Source organism: Diabrotica undecimpunctata, chromosome 3, assembly GCF_040954645.1.
Source record: "Diabrotica undecimpunctata isolate CICGRU chromosome 3, icDiaUnde3, whole genome shotgun sequence".
NCBI lineage: Eukaryota > Metazoa > Arthropoda > Insecta > Coleoptera > Chrysomelidae > Diabrotica > Diabrotica undecimpunctata.
The window spans coordinates 125,250,700-125,265,922 of NC_092805.1; the positions used below are offsets into that span (position 1 = coordinate 125,250,700).

Here is a 15,223-nt window from a genome sequence, read left to right on the forward strand (position 1 = left end):
TATATATATATATATATATATATATATATACATATATATTGTAAGATTGCCCATGACAAAAATGTAATTAAACACATATTTTGTCACATATTTTGATGAAATTCCCTTTAAATCCTATCTTGAATATTTTTAACAGCTATTTTTACATGTCTTTTTGCAATCTTAATGTTTTGTGGATTTATAATTTTTTTGTTTATCAATGTATCATAAAATCTTAAGCTACATGACTAATTACAGTATTAATTATAAGAAATATCTCAAAACTGTACATAATGATAAAAAAAAATATATTTTTTCGATTTAAATTTTTTTTTTGCGTTTTTTGAAAACATTTGCCATAGTAATGTATTTTTTTACACTATAGAAAAGTAGAGATTTCATCAAACAAAAAGCCCAAAAATTTTTTTAAAAAAGCTGATATTTTGACGCGTGAATTTTCGATTGAAAATTAGGGTGCTTTTTCGATATTAAATCAATATCAGGTAAAAAAATAATCCAAAAAATTACAGTGTGTTTAGTTCATACTAAGGCAAGTTTTCACCAAATTTCGTAAAAAAAATTTTTCTTGTAAAAGATAAAAATAAAAAACCAAAAACTTAGTTTTTTGAATTTTCCACAAAAATTTTGAGGTTATGTGAAAAAAGTGTAAATACAAAAGTTGTAGATCTTTTTGTTACCTACAACTTTTCTATTTAACTTTTTTCCATAGCACTTGTAGTTTCGCCGAAAATTGCGATAAGCCGATTTTTACCCTTAAAAACACCCCCCTCCCACTTCCCGACGGATAAAGTGGAATTTATTTTTCCTTCTATTTTTAGCATATTCTTTTTCTTTTCCATTTCATTCTACTATATTATTTTTTTGGTTTCAAAAATTATCGATCTTGGTCTATAAGAGTACAATTTGAAGTATATTTTTCCCGTTACTTTGTATGGAAACCTGGTATGCTCGTGGCTGTTTATTTTTTATAAAACTAGGCTTGGCGTCCAGATTTTGATCTATTAGTATATTAAATATTCATCAAGCACCTGTCGCCAATTCTTTGCAGTTCTTTCCTACAATTGATCTTGAAACACATTCAGTAATGAGTAGATATTTATAAATCGGATGCAGACGAAAAAATTAAAATAATTTTAGCTAATACCCGTCGCTTGTGCCAAATTTTGTTAGGTAAGGGCTCAAAGAAAAATACAAGCCGGTTGGCTGTCTAACTAGGAGTTAATTTGTGTCAGATTGCTACTGTGTTTTGTATGTTTTAATATTAAAGTTGTAATGTTTTTTTATTTGTTTTTACTTTGTGCGTTACGTTATGTTTTAAGTGAAGACGTTCCTATAGGTAAGAAGAAAATCTTAATTTATAACAGAGAGTGTTTTCTTACGTATATATGTTAACTTTTATCCCTATTTACTACTACTACATTGTAGGTTCTTGTATTATGCATTATAACTTAATAAAATTAATAGCAAAAATACTGTTTACAGAAATATACAGTGTGCAAACCATTTATTGAATAAAATTGATTTTGTCCTTATTTTAGAAAATTATAAAAAGTGCTGAGACTCGTTAACTTTTAAATTTAAATGGGCGCTTTGTAAATATAGAATTAAACGTACAGGGTGATTTACGCAAGTCTAGCATAGTCCATTAACCTTTTCAATGAAACGCCCTGTATATTTCTGTTTTTAAAAGCTTTTTAACAAACTTATCTCAACGAACTTTATAATGTAGTGTCTATTATGACTTATAAAAGGTGTTTTTAAATTATGTGTAATTTTTGTCAAGAAATGAAATACAAAACTCAAAAACTCAATATGATAATTCGAGGATAGATGGCCCAGGTTTTTAAATTTCACTCCAACATTCTAAATGTTAAATAAGAATCACTGTTAATTTTAAGTAATAAAATGCATTAAAAAATAAAACTTCACAAAATTCACATAATTCACAAAAAAAATAGTTAACAAAAACCATCTCCCTCACAGTTTTGAGGTGACCTAGCAAAAAAAGTGTTCCTTTGGTTTGCACATACCAACACCACAGTCTTGGCAAAAGTTTACAAACTTGGAGCTGGAATCCTGAAACCATTTGGAGCAATCTAAGCAATTAATCCCGTCGTCAGATTTCATGATTTGGGAATATATTTCGCCACAACTGGTGCAAATCTCGTCATTGTCGGCCATATCATCCAATATCGATGCCTATAGATCTTTGTCTAAGGATGAGTGGCTTTTGACAGCTTTGTTAGTTTTATTTTTGGTTACCTTTGGCTTAATGGTGTTAATTTATTGGTCTTCATTTTTTTCTTTTTTTTTCTTTGACGCTTTGTTCTTTTTTTTGCCAATTGTTGTCTCTGCAATTAAAATTTTCGCTCGCTGCTTGCTTCTTCTTTGAACCGAATTGACGCCAGCGAAAACAACTGGAACGGGTGCAATTAGGTATATCTAGCATTTTTCTATGGGTGCTTTTCACATGAGTATTTTACAGGATCATCTTCAGTCTGCCAAATGTTGCAAGGTTGTTGATCATCATCAGATCAAGCTTTGTTAAAACTTTGAGAATAATCATCTGGAATTTGTTTGTTTTAACCTGCATCAAGAGTCTCATACTATTTTAAGTCAAAAAACGTCATCTGAGATAGCAGAAGAATCTAATGATACAATTCCCGTAGCCTTGAATGCAGAAGTTCCAATATTTACAGTTGCAGAATTGGTAAATCCTTCAGTAAGTAACTTTCCAAATTGTAGTTTAGTGAGCTTTCGTCCTGGATTATATTTAATGTATACATTGCACTCTGAGTTCATTTTAACTTCTTCTTCTTCTTCCTTCCTGTATGTAGGCTTTAAGCCTGTTTCTTCTTTAATATTAGACTCCTAAATTATTTAAATTATCGCACCATTTTTTTTTATGGTCTGCCAATACTTTCTCGTCCATTTGGTCCATTTTGTCCATTCGCCTATCCATTTTTGTGTTCTATGAGCCTGCAATGACATGCTCTTGTTATGTTTTTGCTTCCCTCCCTATCCAATAGACTATTCCCTGATATTTGTCGAAGTATTTTCATTTCTGTTGTTTCTAGTAGTCGTCTCGTTTTAGATGTTTCAGTTCTTGACTCCGCCGTGCATGTTAATATAGATCTAAATGCTGCTTTATAGATTCTTGTTTTTGTGTCTTGTCTTTTGGTGTTTGTTCTTCCAGATTATGTCATTAAGAGATCGCTTTTCTTGATTTTAAGCTTTGTTGTCGGACTTCTACACCAACATCTCCGTAACTAGTTCTATTCCCAGATATCTAAACCTTGCTTCTTGCTTTGTTATTGTCCCATCAATTTTGATTTTACATCGTAGTGGGTGTTGTCATACATTTGGTTTTTTCTGCTGATATTATCATATTGCATTTCTTGGCTGTTGTATTAAAAATATGTTAATCTTTGTAGCTCGTCTTCTATCTCGGCGATTAATGCGACGTCGTCTGCATAACATAATATTTGAATTTCTTTGTTCCCCATTCTGTAACCATGACCTTTATGTACTGATTGTATTATTTCATCCATTATTATATTAAAGAGAAGTGGGCTTAACGAGTCACCCTGTCTGATTCCGCTTTGTACTGGTATACACTGTGTTATTGTTCCATTTATCTTTGTCTGTATTTGATTATGGAAGTAGATATTTTCGATTGTTTGTATAATATTGATTGGTATGTTTATCAATACAGCTAGTACATCTATATAGCGTTTATAAAAATTGTGTCGTATGACATGGTAAGCAAAGCAGTATAATGTCGTGTTCACCACAGTATTGTATAAGGTATCACATGACAGTATGGATGATAGTAGATATATTTGCTTTATTGACCTAAAGAACGCCTCTGACTGAGTGCAAAAGAAACAACTAGCCGAATCCTAACATGCGACATATTAAAACAACAATGAAGGATATACCTAACGAATATGCTGAGATAAAAAATATATATTCTAGCGTATCAGCAAAGTCCTGGGTCACGAAACTGTTTTAACTAACCGTGTCTAGCAATAGTCTTTCAAATATAGATGTATCATTTTTACTAAAAACTGTTACTTTTGCACTAGCGAGAAGAAAGTACTTAGTAGTTTTTTTTACTTCTAACGCAGAATAAAATGAAAGAGAAGTTGTGGACGGGCCTTTTACCATCGAATTTTTTGAAGAACCGTTTTGATTGAAACTATAATTATCAAAAGATCGTTCTGAAGGACATGATGTTTGGCTGTCATATCGCACATTACTTGACCTAAAATTATTTTGAGAATTACTTTCTACTTCATAATGTTTCTTTAAAGTATGCCCAGAATTATTGTTATGCAGTAAATAATAATGTTTGGTACTTCAATAAGAGCATCTTTGATTTAAATTGCAATCATCAGATTAATGACCAATTGACCATTTTTTTTAAAGATGACGCAATTCAAGATATTATTTTTAGAGATAAAATTTTCCCTTGGAAGACTACTTTTATTTTTGGAAGAAGAATTATAATAACAATGATGAGAAGTTTTTAAATTTTTTTTTATTACTATTTGGACTTACATGTCAAGGTTTTCTAAAACACTGCATCTTTTTTTAATAAATTTATATATTTCTCATAAACATTTCTTAATTTAGGTCTCTTATTTCTACCGCGAATATATTTGTGATTTCCCAAAGGGTTGTATAAATTGAAAAAAGTGTATCTATTCTATTAGATTTTTGCTTTTGTTTTCTACAATGTAAATAATGCCAAATTTTTTCAGGTGCCCTATTTGAAAATGATGACGATTTGGAAAACGCCTTTAACTTTGCTATTGATGACATTAATAAAAATAATAACGATGCCGAATTCACTTTTACTTCTGTGGTTCAGAATAACTTAAGTCGATATAATACCTATCTAGTTATGAAAAATGCCTGTACAATTCTAGAAGAAGGCGTAATAGCTATTTTTGGTCCCAAAACATTTGAAAATATCGAATTAGTACAATCGATTTGCGACTACAAAGAGATTCCACATATTGTAACAAGGTAATAATACCTTTTATATAAACAAAGCCTAACAAAGATAATCTACACCAGTCTATCTGGGAAAAAATCATTGATTTCACGTAAAAATATTACACAGATATTCTTATACATATATTGAAAATTCTAAAAAGTATCGAAATGATTGCTGATGAAAAATCCATGAAAACGTACCGCTGATTTTGCTGTATTTTTATTTTAAACAATCTTAAAAAGTAAAATGTCATTTTTTTGCCTATAAAACGTATTTTATAGTTACGAGAAAAATAGTTCAAATAAAAATTGTAGATCTTAAAACGTTCTTCAATTTGCGAGTTTTTAAATTAAAATACCTACATAAAGAATTCACCAAAAACGTTGCAAAAAACCTTTAATTTTGCAGTAATTTATAAATGTCAATAACTTTATTTTTTGCATAACTGAAATATATATATATATATATATATATATATATATATATATATATATATATATACAGTGGAACCTCGATTATCCGTCTCTCTATTAACCGTCATCTCTGTTAACCGTCAGGGTCCATACATAAGGTATATTACCAACATAAATAAAAATTTAGTCATCAATTCATTTTCTTTGAGCAGTGCGGATAAGCCAAACGAAATTCGTTGAAATGTGTACGTGAAGTTATGTCACCACCGCATTTTTTCATGTAAGTAATTATTGTTCGTATTCAGGGCTCTGTATTAAACTTCAATTTAAATATGTAATGATAAGCGATACCGTTCTTTTAGAGTTTCATTTTTAGAATCGCAAGCCGGAAATAAAAACGCAGAGCACAATAATTATTACAGTCAATATCTGTGTGTCAACATAATTCAGTTTGATTCAAATTCGAACTTAGTCGCATTGAGCAAAAAGTATGATGTTCCGAGAACGACAATCAATGATTTAAAGAAAAATGCTGATAAAATTGAAGAGTATGCTTCGCAAATGGAATCGTTGGATGGCCGGATGAAATATAGTTAGACAATGAAAAAAAGCCACAAATGAATCACTCGACACGGCACGACACGACACTCTGTATTTGTGGTTCGTTCAAAAAAAAAGCGAAGGTGTTCCTTTGTCTGGACCAATTGTTGCCGGAAAAGCGTTGTTTTTCAACATGAAATTGAATGGCGATCCTTCATTCAAAGGAAGCAGCGGTTAGTTGGAAAAACTTTCAAAAATCGCCACGGTATACGGGAACTGAAAATCGAAGGTGAAAAATAGAGCGCCGCAAATATTGAAGTCGTTAACGAATATAAAAGAAAGCTTCAAGATATGATCGATGAGACACGCGACAACGTGCTTTCCGTTAACTACTACGCACAACATAATGCATGGATGTCCCAGGAAATATTCGCTAAATACTTCAAAAAGGTATGTACTGCAAACCAAAATTTGTTTATCTATTTTTCTAACATCTTGTTTTTTTAAGTTTTTATACCGGACGTACGACAATACTTGCAAGCAAAACATTTGCCACCAAAGGCGATTCTCATTTTAAACAATGCACCTGCCCATCCTGAAGCCGGTATGCTGCGAAGTGACGATGAAAATATCACGTGCTCTTTTCTGCCTGCGAATACAACATCATTGATACAGCCAATGGATCAATGGATCAAGATACAGAAAAAAAATTATTTAAAACCTAGTTAAGGAAGAGGAATATTCTTTGCCAGAATACTAGAAAGCAAACAATTTAAAACACGCAGTCGACAATGCTGTCAAATTATTGTCAAATAAAATATACAAATAAAATTTGAGAGTTATACTATGAACTTTTTTTTTTGTTCTGTTAACCGAACCGTCTTTTCGATTATCCGTCATACCCTAGGTCCGGAACCCTGACGGATAATCAGGGTTCGACCATATATATATATATATATATATATATATATATATATATATATATATATATATATATATATATATATATATATAAACCTAGATCTACGATTCATACTATTACAGAAATTAATATTAAACTCATTAGTCTTCCGAGCTCCCAGACGAAGTCTAAGACTGAAACTTAAGCGCTAATTAGCGAATCTATTTGCCAAACAAATTCCAAAAACGAAACCCACTGCAGTGGTTCATAACTTTTCAGATACTCCTATGTCGACCATTGCCACTCAAACTTTAGCAAATGGTTTTAATTATTCTGTTACCGCAAGTCACATTATAATTGAGACAATCATTGGTCAAACTGAAGAAGTCATCTCTAGTTTATCTTCCGAATATGCTGAAATAACCAGTCAAGACATCGCAAAGGTTTCTTAGAAACTCAAAGCCACCTACTCCGAACATTAGTCAATCCGAGAAAAAAACCCTGAAAGAACTTTAGTCAAATCCAAGTCTAGTCATTCTTCCCGCCAATAAAGGCAATGCCACCGTCATCCTAAATACTTCTTCTTATATTATTAAACTCTTAAATCTCATTAATACTCCAGACTACAGACCAATTCCTAATAATCCAATAACCTATCTGGAAAAAATAACAAAAGCCATTATCAATAAAACCTCTCACTTAGTTTACATAAAACAAACTTTTTAATTTTTCGTAAAAAGTCTTCCAGAACACCTTGAATATATGGCCTCCCCAAAATTTACAAACGCGGTACTCCTCTACGTTTCATTGTCTATGCATACAACTGCCCTACACAGCCATTGGTTAAGTACTTGACCAAACCTCTACAAGCTCTCGTCGAAAATGCTTCATCCTTCGTCAAAAATTCTTTTCATTTCATCGAACTTCTTAAACAATACCATATCTCACCGTTAGATATTCTAGTAAATTTCGATATCGTTTCAGTCTTTACAAACATTCGTATAGACGAAACTCTAAACATTCTGAAAACTAAATACAGTATTTAGCAAGACCACTTATCTCTCATTAAACATTGTATGTCCAACACTTATTTCATCTTCCAAAATTAATTCTTCAAGACAAATAAATGGTGCTCCAATGGGCTCCCTGCTATCTTAAGTAATTGACAATATCCTTATGGAAGACTTTGAGATCCGAGAACTATCCACATTATTGCTCAAACCCACATATTGGCTACGATATGTTGACGATTCATTCATCATTTTGTTCCAAGGCAGGGATGCTTTGGTGTCTTTTCAAACCCATCTGAATGGTATACATCCTAGTATCCAGTTCACGAGAGCTAGAAACTGACTACTCCCTACCGTTTCTTGACGTTATCATAAAGAAGAACTAATCCCAAGGTTTTCATCACTCTCTTTATCGAAAACTCCCCACACCAATCGTTACTTGCATTCCAACTCCCATTGTCCCCTTCACTAATTAATTCAGTCATTAATACGCTGGTCTCCAGATCAATATGCCTTTGCTATGATGCAAGTAGACCCGCTGAGCTCTCTAGTTTAAAACAAGCCCCAAGACTCGAGATATCAAATTCTGACTATTTTGTGTGTTTTATTATTATTTTTTGTATTTGTATTATGTGTTTGTGTATTGTGTGTTGCATATATTATGTATAATTGTAGATAATATGTTCCTGACTTTCTATTATTCCTTTATTGTTGGTTAGTATATTCTTGTTGTTGAATTATTCTTTTAGTATTAGCAACCAAAGCCAGCTACATTCTGCTGAAAACTTTGCTAAACATATTTGTTCATTAAATAAGATAAGAGCTAATTCTTTGATTTTTTCTTTTTGCATGTCGGTTTCTTTCATAAGTATTATTGATACATATTTTCATTGTACTCTGTACCTATTCTGTCACATAAAAATTGTTTTACTCAAAGAGTATTTTATAGATGCAGTTCTTTTATCTTCCTTGTGTGTTGTTGAGTTTGGTTTTGGACAGGATATATCTCAGTGTATTATTAGTTTTAAATATTTTTATGTAGTTATTTCCTATCATTTTCAATTTTTCTGATAAGCTCTTTATGTATGGTATTGTTGTCATATTTAAATCTCTTCTTGTGAGTGTTTCGGAATTGCTTGTGTTGTTTTGTTGTCATTTCATAACCTTAATAGATTGAATGGTAATTTAAATATCTGCTTTTATGGCTTGGTTTTCTCTAAACTTTGGTTGCTTATCCTGTATAAAATTATTACAAGCATTTTTTTGCATTAATAAGTAACAAAATATAATAATTTCTTTAATTTGTATTTTGAGGACGATTTCTGAACTGGAAATCGACTCGACTTTATCTGAAATTCTGGTTACTTCCCATTCAACTAAAATTATATACAATAGTTAAACGATATTTTACAGTATATTACACTAATAAACAATATCTTGGCAATTGTCGGAAGCTTGATAGAATACCACTGGACAGATATCAAAAATATGAAAAAGTCGTGTTCACATCTACTATTTAAATGGTAAATCCACACTTCCTAGATCGAAATAAATTTACTTTATACTATATAATATATTATTTAATATTCTATGGACTTTATATTATATATAAAAATACGAGTGACAGTGTTGCCGCAACGTGTTAGTATCTACTAAAGAGATAGTGCTAAAAATAAATTTATATAAACTTTAGATGGAATTACTGGTCTAAAAGAGGACAAATTATGGTCAATATGTATCCTCATCCTCTTCACCTCTCAAAAGCTTATTATGAGATAATATCATCAAACGATTGGAAAACATTTACGGTTTTGTACGAAGATGACGAAAGTTTATTGAGGATATCTTCTCTGGTTGAGCAAGCACAAGACGATGGTATTGTTATACAAATTTTGCAGTTGGATAAGTATAATTCTGGTAATTACAGGTATGTATAATTTTTTTTTTTGGTACCTATTTATTATACAATTTCTCTGTTCATATTTCGTTTTTCCTCACGAGAAATTCTTGTCTGTCCATAGTTCTATGTCCATTCTAATCTTTAAATTTTCACTATAAGATAGTAACCAACGATGTCAAAATCATTTATTTTTTTATCTGAATGAAGTCCAGATTAATCGTATACACACACCCACACACACACACATAATATATTTATATATATATATATATATATATATATATATATATATAATTCAATAAGTAAGTTCCAAAAAAATAAATCTTTTGGTCACGAGGATATCGGTCACAGGAGAAATAATAAAAGGAAATCACAGTTCCTTTCCTATATTTGAAGACGTTTCGCTTATTTTATTTACAAGATTCATCGGTTCAATCTAAAAGAATACAAAGGTGGTAGGTAAGAATATAAAACAACATGGAAAAATAACTTACGAATGGTGAGTGAAGAAAATTAAGGTGTAAAACAAACACACCATTCTCTTAGTATCCGTGGTCAAAATATTAAAGTTGAAATATTAGCTTAAATGTTCATATGTAGTCGAATTCATGTATAACCATAAGAAAAAGATTACTTTAAAGGTGAAAAAAAAAATGGATAAAAACTACCGCGAAGCACTAGAAAAACCCGTCACATTGTAGGTACGTAAAAAAACTTATTAACAGTAAAGTGTAGAGATAAAAACAAAAGATTTTACAAAACACACTGGCACAGAGCTCTTATTCTAACAAAGTTAACGTTTAAAAAACATCTTATACTTCACTTTCATCACATCTTAGTTACCTAACAACCTTCTTTTTATTCCCCATTAGTACTTCCTTTTATATCCAACCTTTTACATTTATACTGACTCATTCCTAATTTACATAAAGCTTTATCTATTTCACATTCCATATTCTCATTCCTCATTCCTTGACTTAATCGCCATAATAAATTTCAGATTTCAACCTTTCTTCACTACAAATTGGTTTTGTAGACATTCCAATTTAATAATTTTATTTTCTTTCACTGTCAATGTCGATCGGATAGCCAAGCGGGCTGGGCGGCTGGCTTCTCCTTCGCTTCAATTCGAGAGATGTCAGTTCAAATCCCCAGCTCGGTGTAGAGAAAACAAAAAGGCTAACGCAGCAGTTTAAAATTCTAAATGAATCTGCGGCTTAGTCTAGAATATGCTAGTAGCTGATCGGCCTATGGTGGAGCAGTACGGCAAGAGATAAGGGCTTGCGGCTCGGTGATACTCCTCCATAGATCCCTACCGGAAGGGCGTGTGCCGCCTAAATACCGGGTATATATATATATATATATATATATATATATATATATATATATATATATATATATATATATATATATATATATATATATATATATTTCTTTCACAACTATGAAATGACACACAATTACTTCAACGAAAATACCGGTAATTTGACTTTGTTTTCCGGCTCTAATTTTTGAATTTGAGATGCGCCCTAAAGTCAAGTATAAGATTTTTACACCTTAAGGAAATGGTGTGTTTGTTTTACACCTTAATTTTCTTCACTCACCATTGTTATTTTTCCATGTTGTTTTATATTCTTACCTACCACCTTTGTATTCTTTCAGATTAAACTGATGAAGCTTGTAAATGAAATAAGCGACACGTCTTCAAATATAGGAATGGAACTGTGATTTCCTTTTTATTATTTCTCCTCGTGACCAAAAGATTTATTTTTTTGGAACTTACTTATTGAATATTGTTTGACGGTCGTACTCCTTTATATATATTATATTCTTAAAAACGTAAATTAAATCTAAGCTGATTTCAGAGAAACAATGAAGGCTCTGAAGCTAACAGGACAAAAGTATTTTATTATAGATTGTCATATTGATAATCTCTATGAGGTTCTATCTCAGTTACAACAAGCCGGACTGATGAACGAAAATTTCAACTTATTTCTGACAAATCTCGATGCTCACACCGTAAATTTAACACCATTTCAGTATAGCAACGCAAATATTACAGGGGTGAGTAACTACCAAATTATAATATTTCAGAGATATAATAAAAAACAATTTTTGTCAATAGCTTTATTTACACCAACCACGGATTTAATACTATCTACCAAATCTAATAACCCTGCATTATCAGAGATCCGGATATATACAAATTCAAACACAGAACGGCTAGCAAATGTCTCTGCTTATTTCCCAGTGGTAGTGGGAAATAGCTACAAAAGTACCATCTAACTTGATGGCCATAAACGAACACGATTTATTTAAATCATTTTCTGTCTCTTGAGCTATTCGGAATTTGCAAAAGGTTACGATTTTAGACAAAGCTTTGTGACCGCTTTGATGAAAAGCCATAGCCAAGCCAAGCCAATTTGTCAATCGTTCTTAGTATGAATTGACGTAACAGTTGAAAACTAAAAAATGCTTAGAATTATGATTTTCAAGGCTTAAAAACACAAGTAAAAAATTTTATTCTTAAATTCAGCAAGGAACTAAATTCAAGTTCAAACCTTGTCCTATCATTTCCCAAAGAGTTTTTTGGGCTCATTTAATTTTAAAATTAAATTTAAAAGTAATTTTTTGTAAACTTGATTGATTTCACGTTATAAACAATAATTGTCAATTATTGACAACTGAAAAAAGCTTAAAATTACGATTTTCAAGGCTCAAAAATACAAGTAAAAAATATTATTTTTGAATTAACCAAGGACCCGATTCCCGATAAGTATTTTGGGCTTATTTAATTTTAAAACATTGCTTTTTATTGGTTAATGAAGCGCTTATTACGGTTAAGACGGGCTTTTGGACTGGGCGTGTATAAAAGAGAGAAGCAAGATCTATGGCATAAATTTTTGTTGATTTGAATCCTCATTGTACAAATGAGTACCATACGCGCTTCATTAACAATAATTAAAAAACAATGTTTTGAAATAAAGTATGCCCAGAACAAAGTGGGAGATGATAGGAAAAGGTTTGCACTTAAATTTAGGCACTTCAAATGAGTTCAAAAATAATATTTTTTTTTGTGTTTTTGAGCCTGGAAAATCATCATTTTGTATTTTTTTAAGCATTAACCTTTTCACTGCGGGAACCGGATATACACGTAAAATAATTTCGTGTCCGTACAACGGGAACCGGCTAAATACGCGTACCCTTTTTCGGCATTCGCTGCGGAAACCGTATGAATCAGGTACTGCTTACGTATTGTATGTTGCCTATAGAAAAGAGTTAAGCATGTTATATCAAAATTTACAATACATTTAAAAATTTTATGCTTCACTGCGGGAGCCGTACAAATCCGCACCTTTTTACACAGGCACGCACTATAGGGATTTACTTGCAAAATCTTAGGATTCCCTTTCGCCGTATTTATGTACGATAGTTTTTAGCAGCGTATTTTAATTTATTTTCTTTAAGAATTTAATTGTGTGAATTACAGCTGCAGATAAACCTATTTGAAAAATAGGAAAAAAACTGTCGAATTATGAGTTTTAGTAAATACAATAGAATTGTTATCAAATTTCACAGAATGGTTAACAGGTAAGAAATATTCAAATTGAAATAATTTTATTACCTATTGCATTAATTAGCTAATAGTAAAGACGGTTCGAGACAGCTTGTCATATTGTAGGGTATTGTTAAAAGATTTTTATTTACTACCTGAAATTTACGATATAAATATTTTAATAATATTTAAGTTGGACCGAAATGAAAGACTTTGAAACCATTGACCATTTGAAAAACCTTTTAGGATAATAATATTTTATGAATATTCAAAGAAGACGTAAACTACAGACTTGATAATGTTAAGATTATTTCTTTTAAGCCATAAATGAATTCTGCATCTCTCCTCCGGTTTGCGTGCAGTGTCTATTTCTATTATGTTCATAGTGTTGTACACCATTCTGTACTAATAATAGTGTATTTTTTTTACAAAACTAAGTGGGTGATTCTTAAATTTAGATTTCTTATACATTATTGACTAATAAAAACAATTGCTGAGTGAAACGGCTCGTATACGCAAATATCTTAGCGAAAGTGAACTATATGAAATTTTAATGGAAAGTGACAGTGAGAATGAGTGTATTCTTGAAAAATCTGATGCAGAAAGTGATGAATCAGGAGAAGAAAATGATAATGAAGAGAATCTACCATCATCAACACAGGTTAGTAAAAATAGTGCTTGAACTTTGGAATCTACTTCTCTTCACCAAGCTAAACGTCGTAAATGTGAAAAGATTCCGTTATATAAATGGGAAAAGAGAGATCTACAACCAACAGTTCATAATTTTAACGACAATACATCATAGTGTTTGAATGAAAAGTTTAAAAGTAGTCCAAGTGTTTTAAGTAGTTTCAAAACATTTTTTTCTTTGACTTTTATGAAAGCAATGGTTGTTGAAATTAATAATTTTACAAATTCGTTGTGGAACATAGGGATATTGAATAAAATTCTCGTGTCGCAACAAATTGGAAAGACACTGATATGGATGAAGAGTATTGTTTTCTAGCTTTGTCGTTCGTTACATTGTCGTTGTTACGTTTTTCAGATAACAATACCGTTGACAAAGAAGACTCCATTTTTAAGCTGCAGATCATTATAGACCATTTAAAGACCGTTTTTCGTAGATTTCTGTATCTATTCAGAAACATTTGTATCGACGAAAGTTTGATGCTTTATAAGGGAAGACTAGCATTTTAACAGTATATACCCACTGAAAGGCACAGATTTGGAATTAAATTCCACGTTTTATGTGACTGAGATAGGCTAAAATTTGGACTTTATCATTTATACTGGGTCTAATACTGACATTAAAATCTTTGATACAGACCTAAAAAAAGGCATAGTCTGTAAGTGCCTCTATGCATTACGCCATGTTTTGAAAAATACAATTATTGTATAACAAATTTTAAATTTTCCTTTTAATGTAGTCAAAACTTTTATTTATATTTTGCATTTGAATGTTTTGTGTACCATTTGTTTGTAGTTTTTTACCTTGTTGCTATAATTACTAATAATAAATAAAATGATAATTTTTCAGTATATTTAATTTTTTTTATTTTTTAAAAATCTAAAAGCAACAAATTTATAGTTACTTGTACTTGTACTTCTACTAAATTGTAAATACAGTCCTGAATAGACTGTATTGATACACTGCGCGAACCGTATTTATACGCCATAGTACTTCATCGACTGACTGCGGCAACCGTGTTGATCAGCACGGGCATGAAAAGCCGTACCAGAAACTATACTACTTTTATAACTAGCCGCAGTGAAAAGGTTTTAAGTTATATATAACTTAAAAACGATTAACTTTACAGAAAACTTACAACAGACCTTTTTTTATTCGAAATGGTCCAGAAAACCTAAAAAAATCATCTGGTCCGAAAAAATTTATCGAA

General features: G+C 31.1%; 1 protein-coding gene across 2 annotated transcripts in view; it reads left to right on the forward strand.

Annotated features, from left to right (window-relative positions):
* The first annotated feature begins 1,193 nt into the window (after positions 1 to 1,193).
* Positions 1,194 to 15,223, forward strand: part of LOC140437367 (glutamate receptor ionotropic, kainate 2-like) — a 64,992-nt gene continuing 50,962 nt past the window's right edge. For both annotated transcript variants that reach the window (XM_072526857.1, XM_072526856.1), the window contains exons 1-4: positions 1,194 to 1,336; positions 4,767 to 5,034; positions 9,563 to 9,796; positions 11,635 to 11,833. In XM_072526857.1, the coding sequence (XP_072382958.1) occupies positions 1,273 to 1,336; positions 4,767 to 5,034; positions 9,563 to 9,796; positions 11,635 to 11,833 (765 nt within the window). In that variant the 5' untranslated portion in view covers positions 1,194 to 1,272. The remainder of the gene's footprint in view (positions 1,337 to 4,766; positions 5,035 to 9,562; positions 9,797 to 11,634; positions 11,834 to 15,223) is intronic.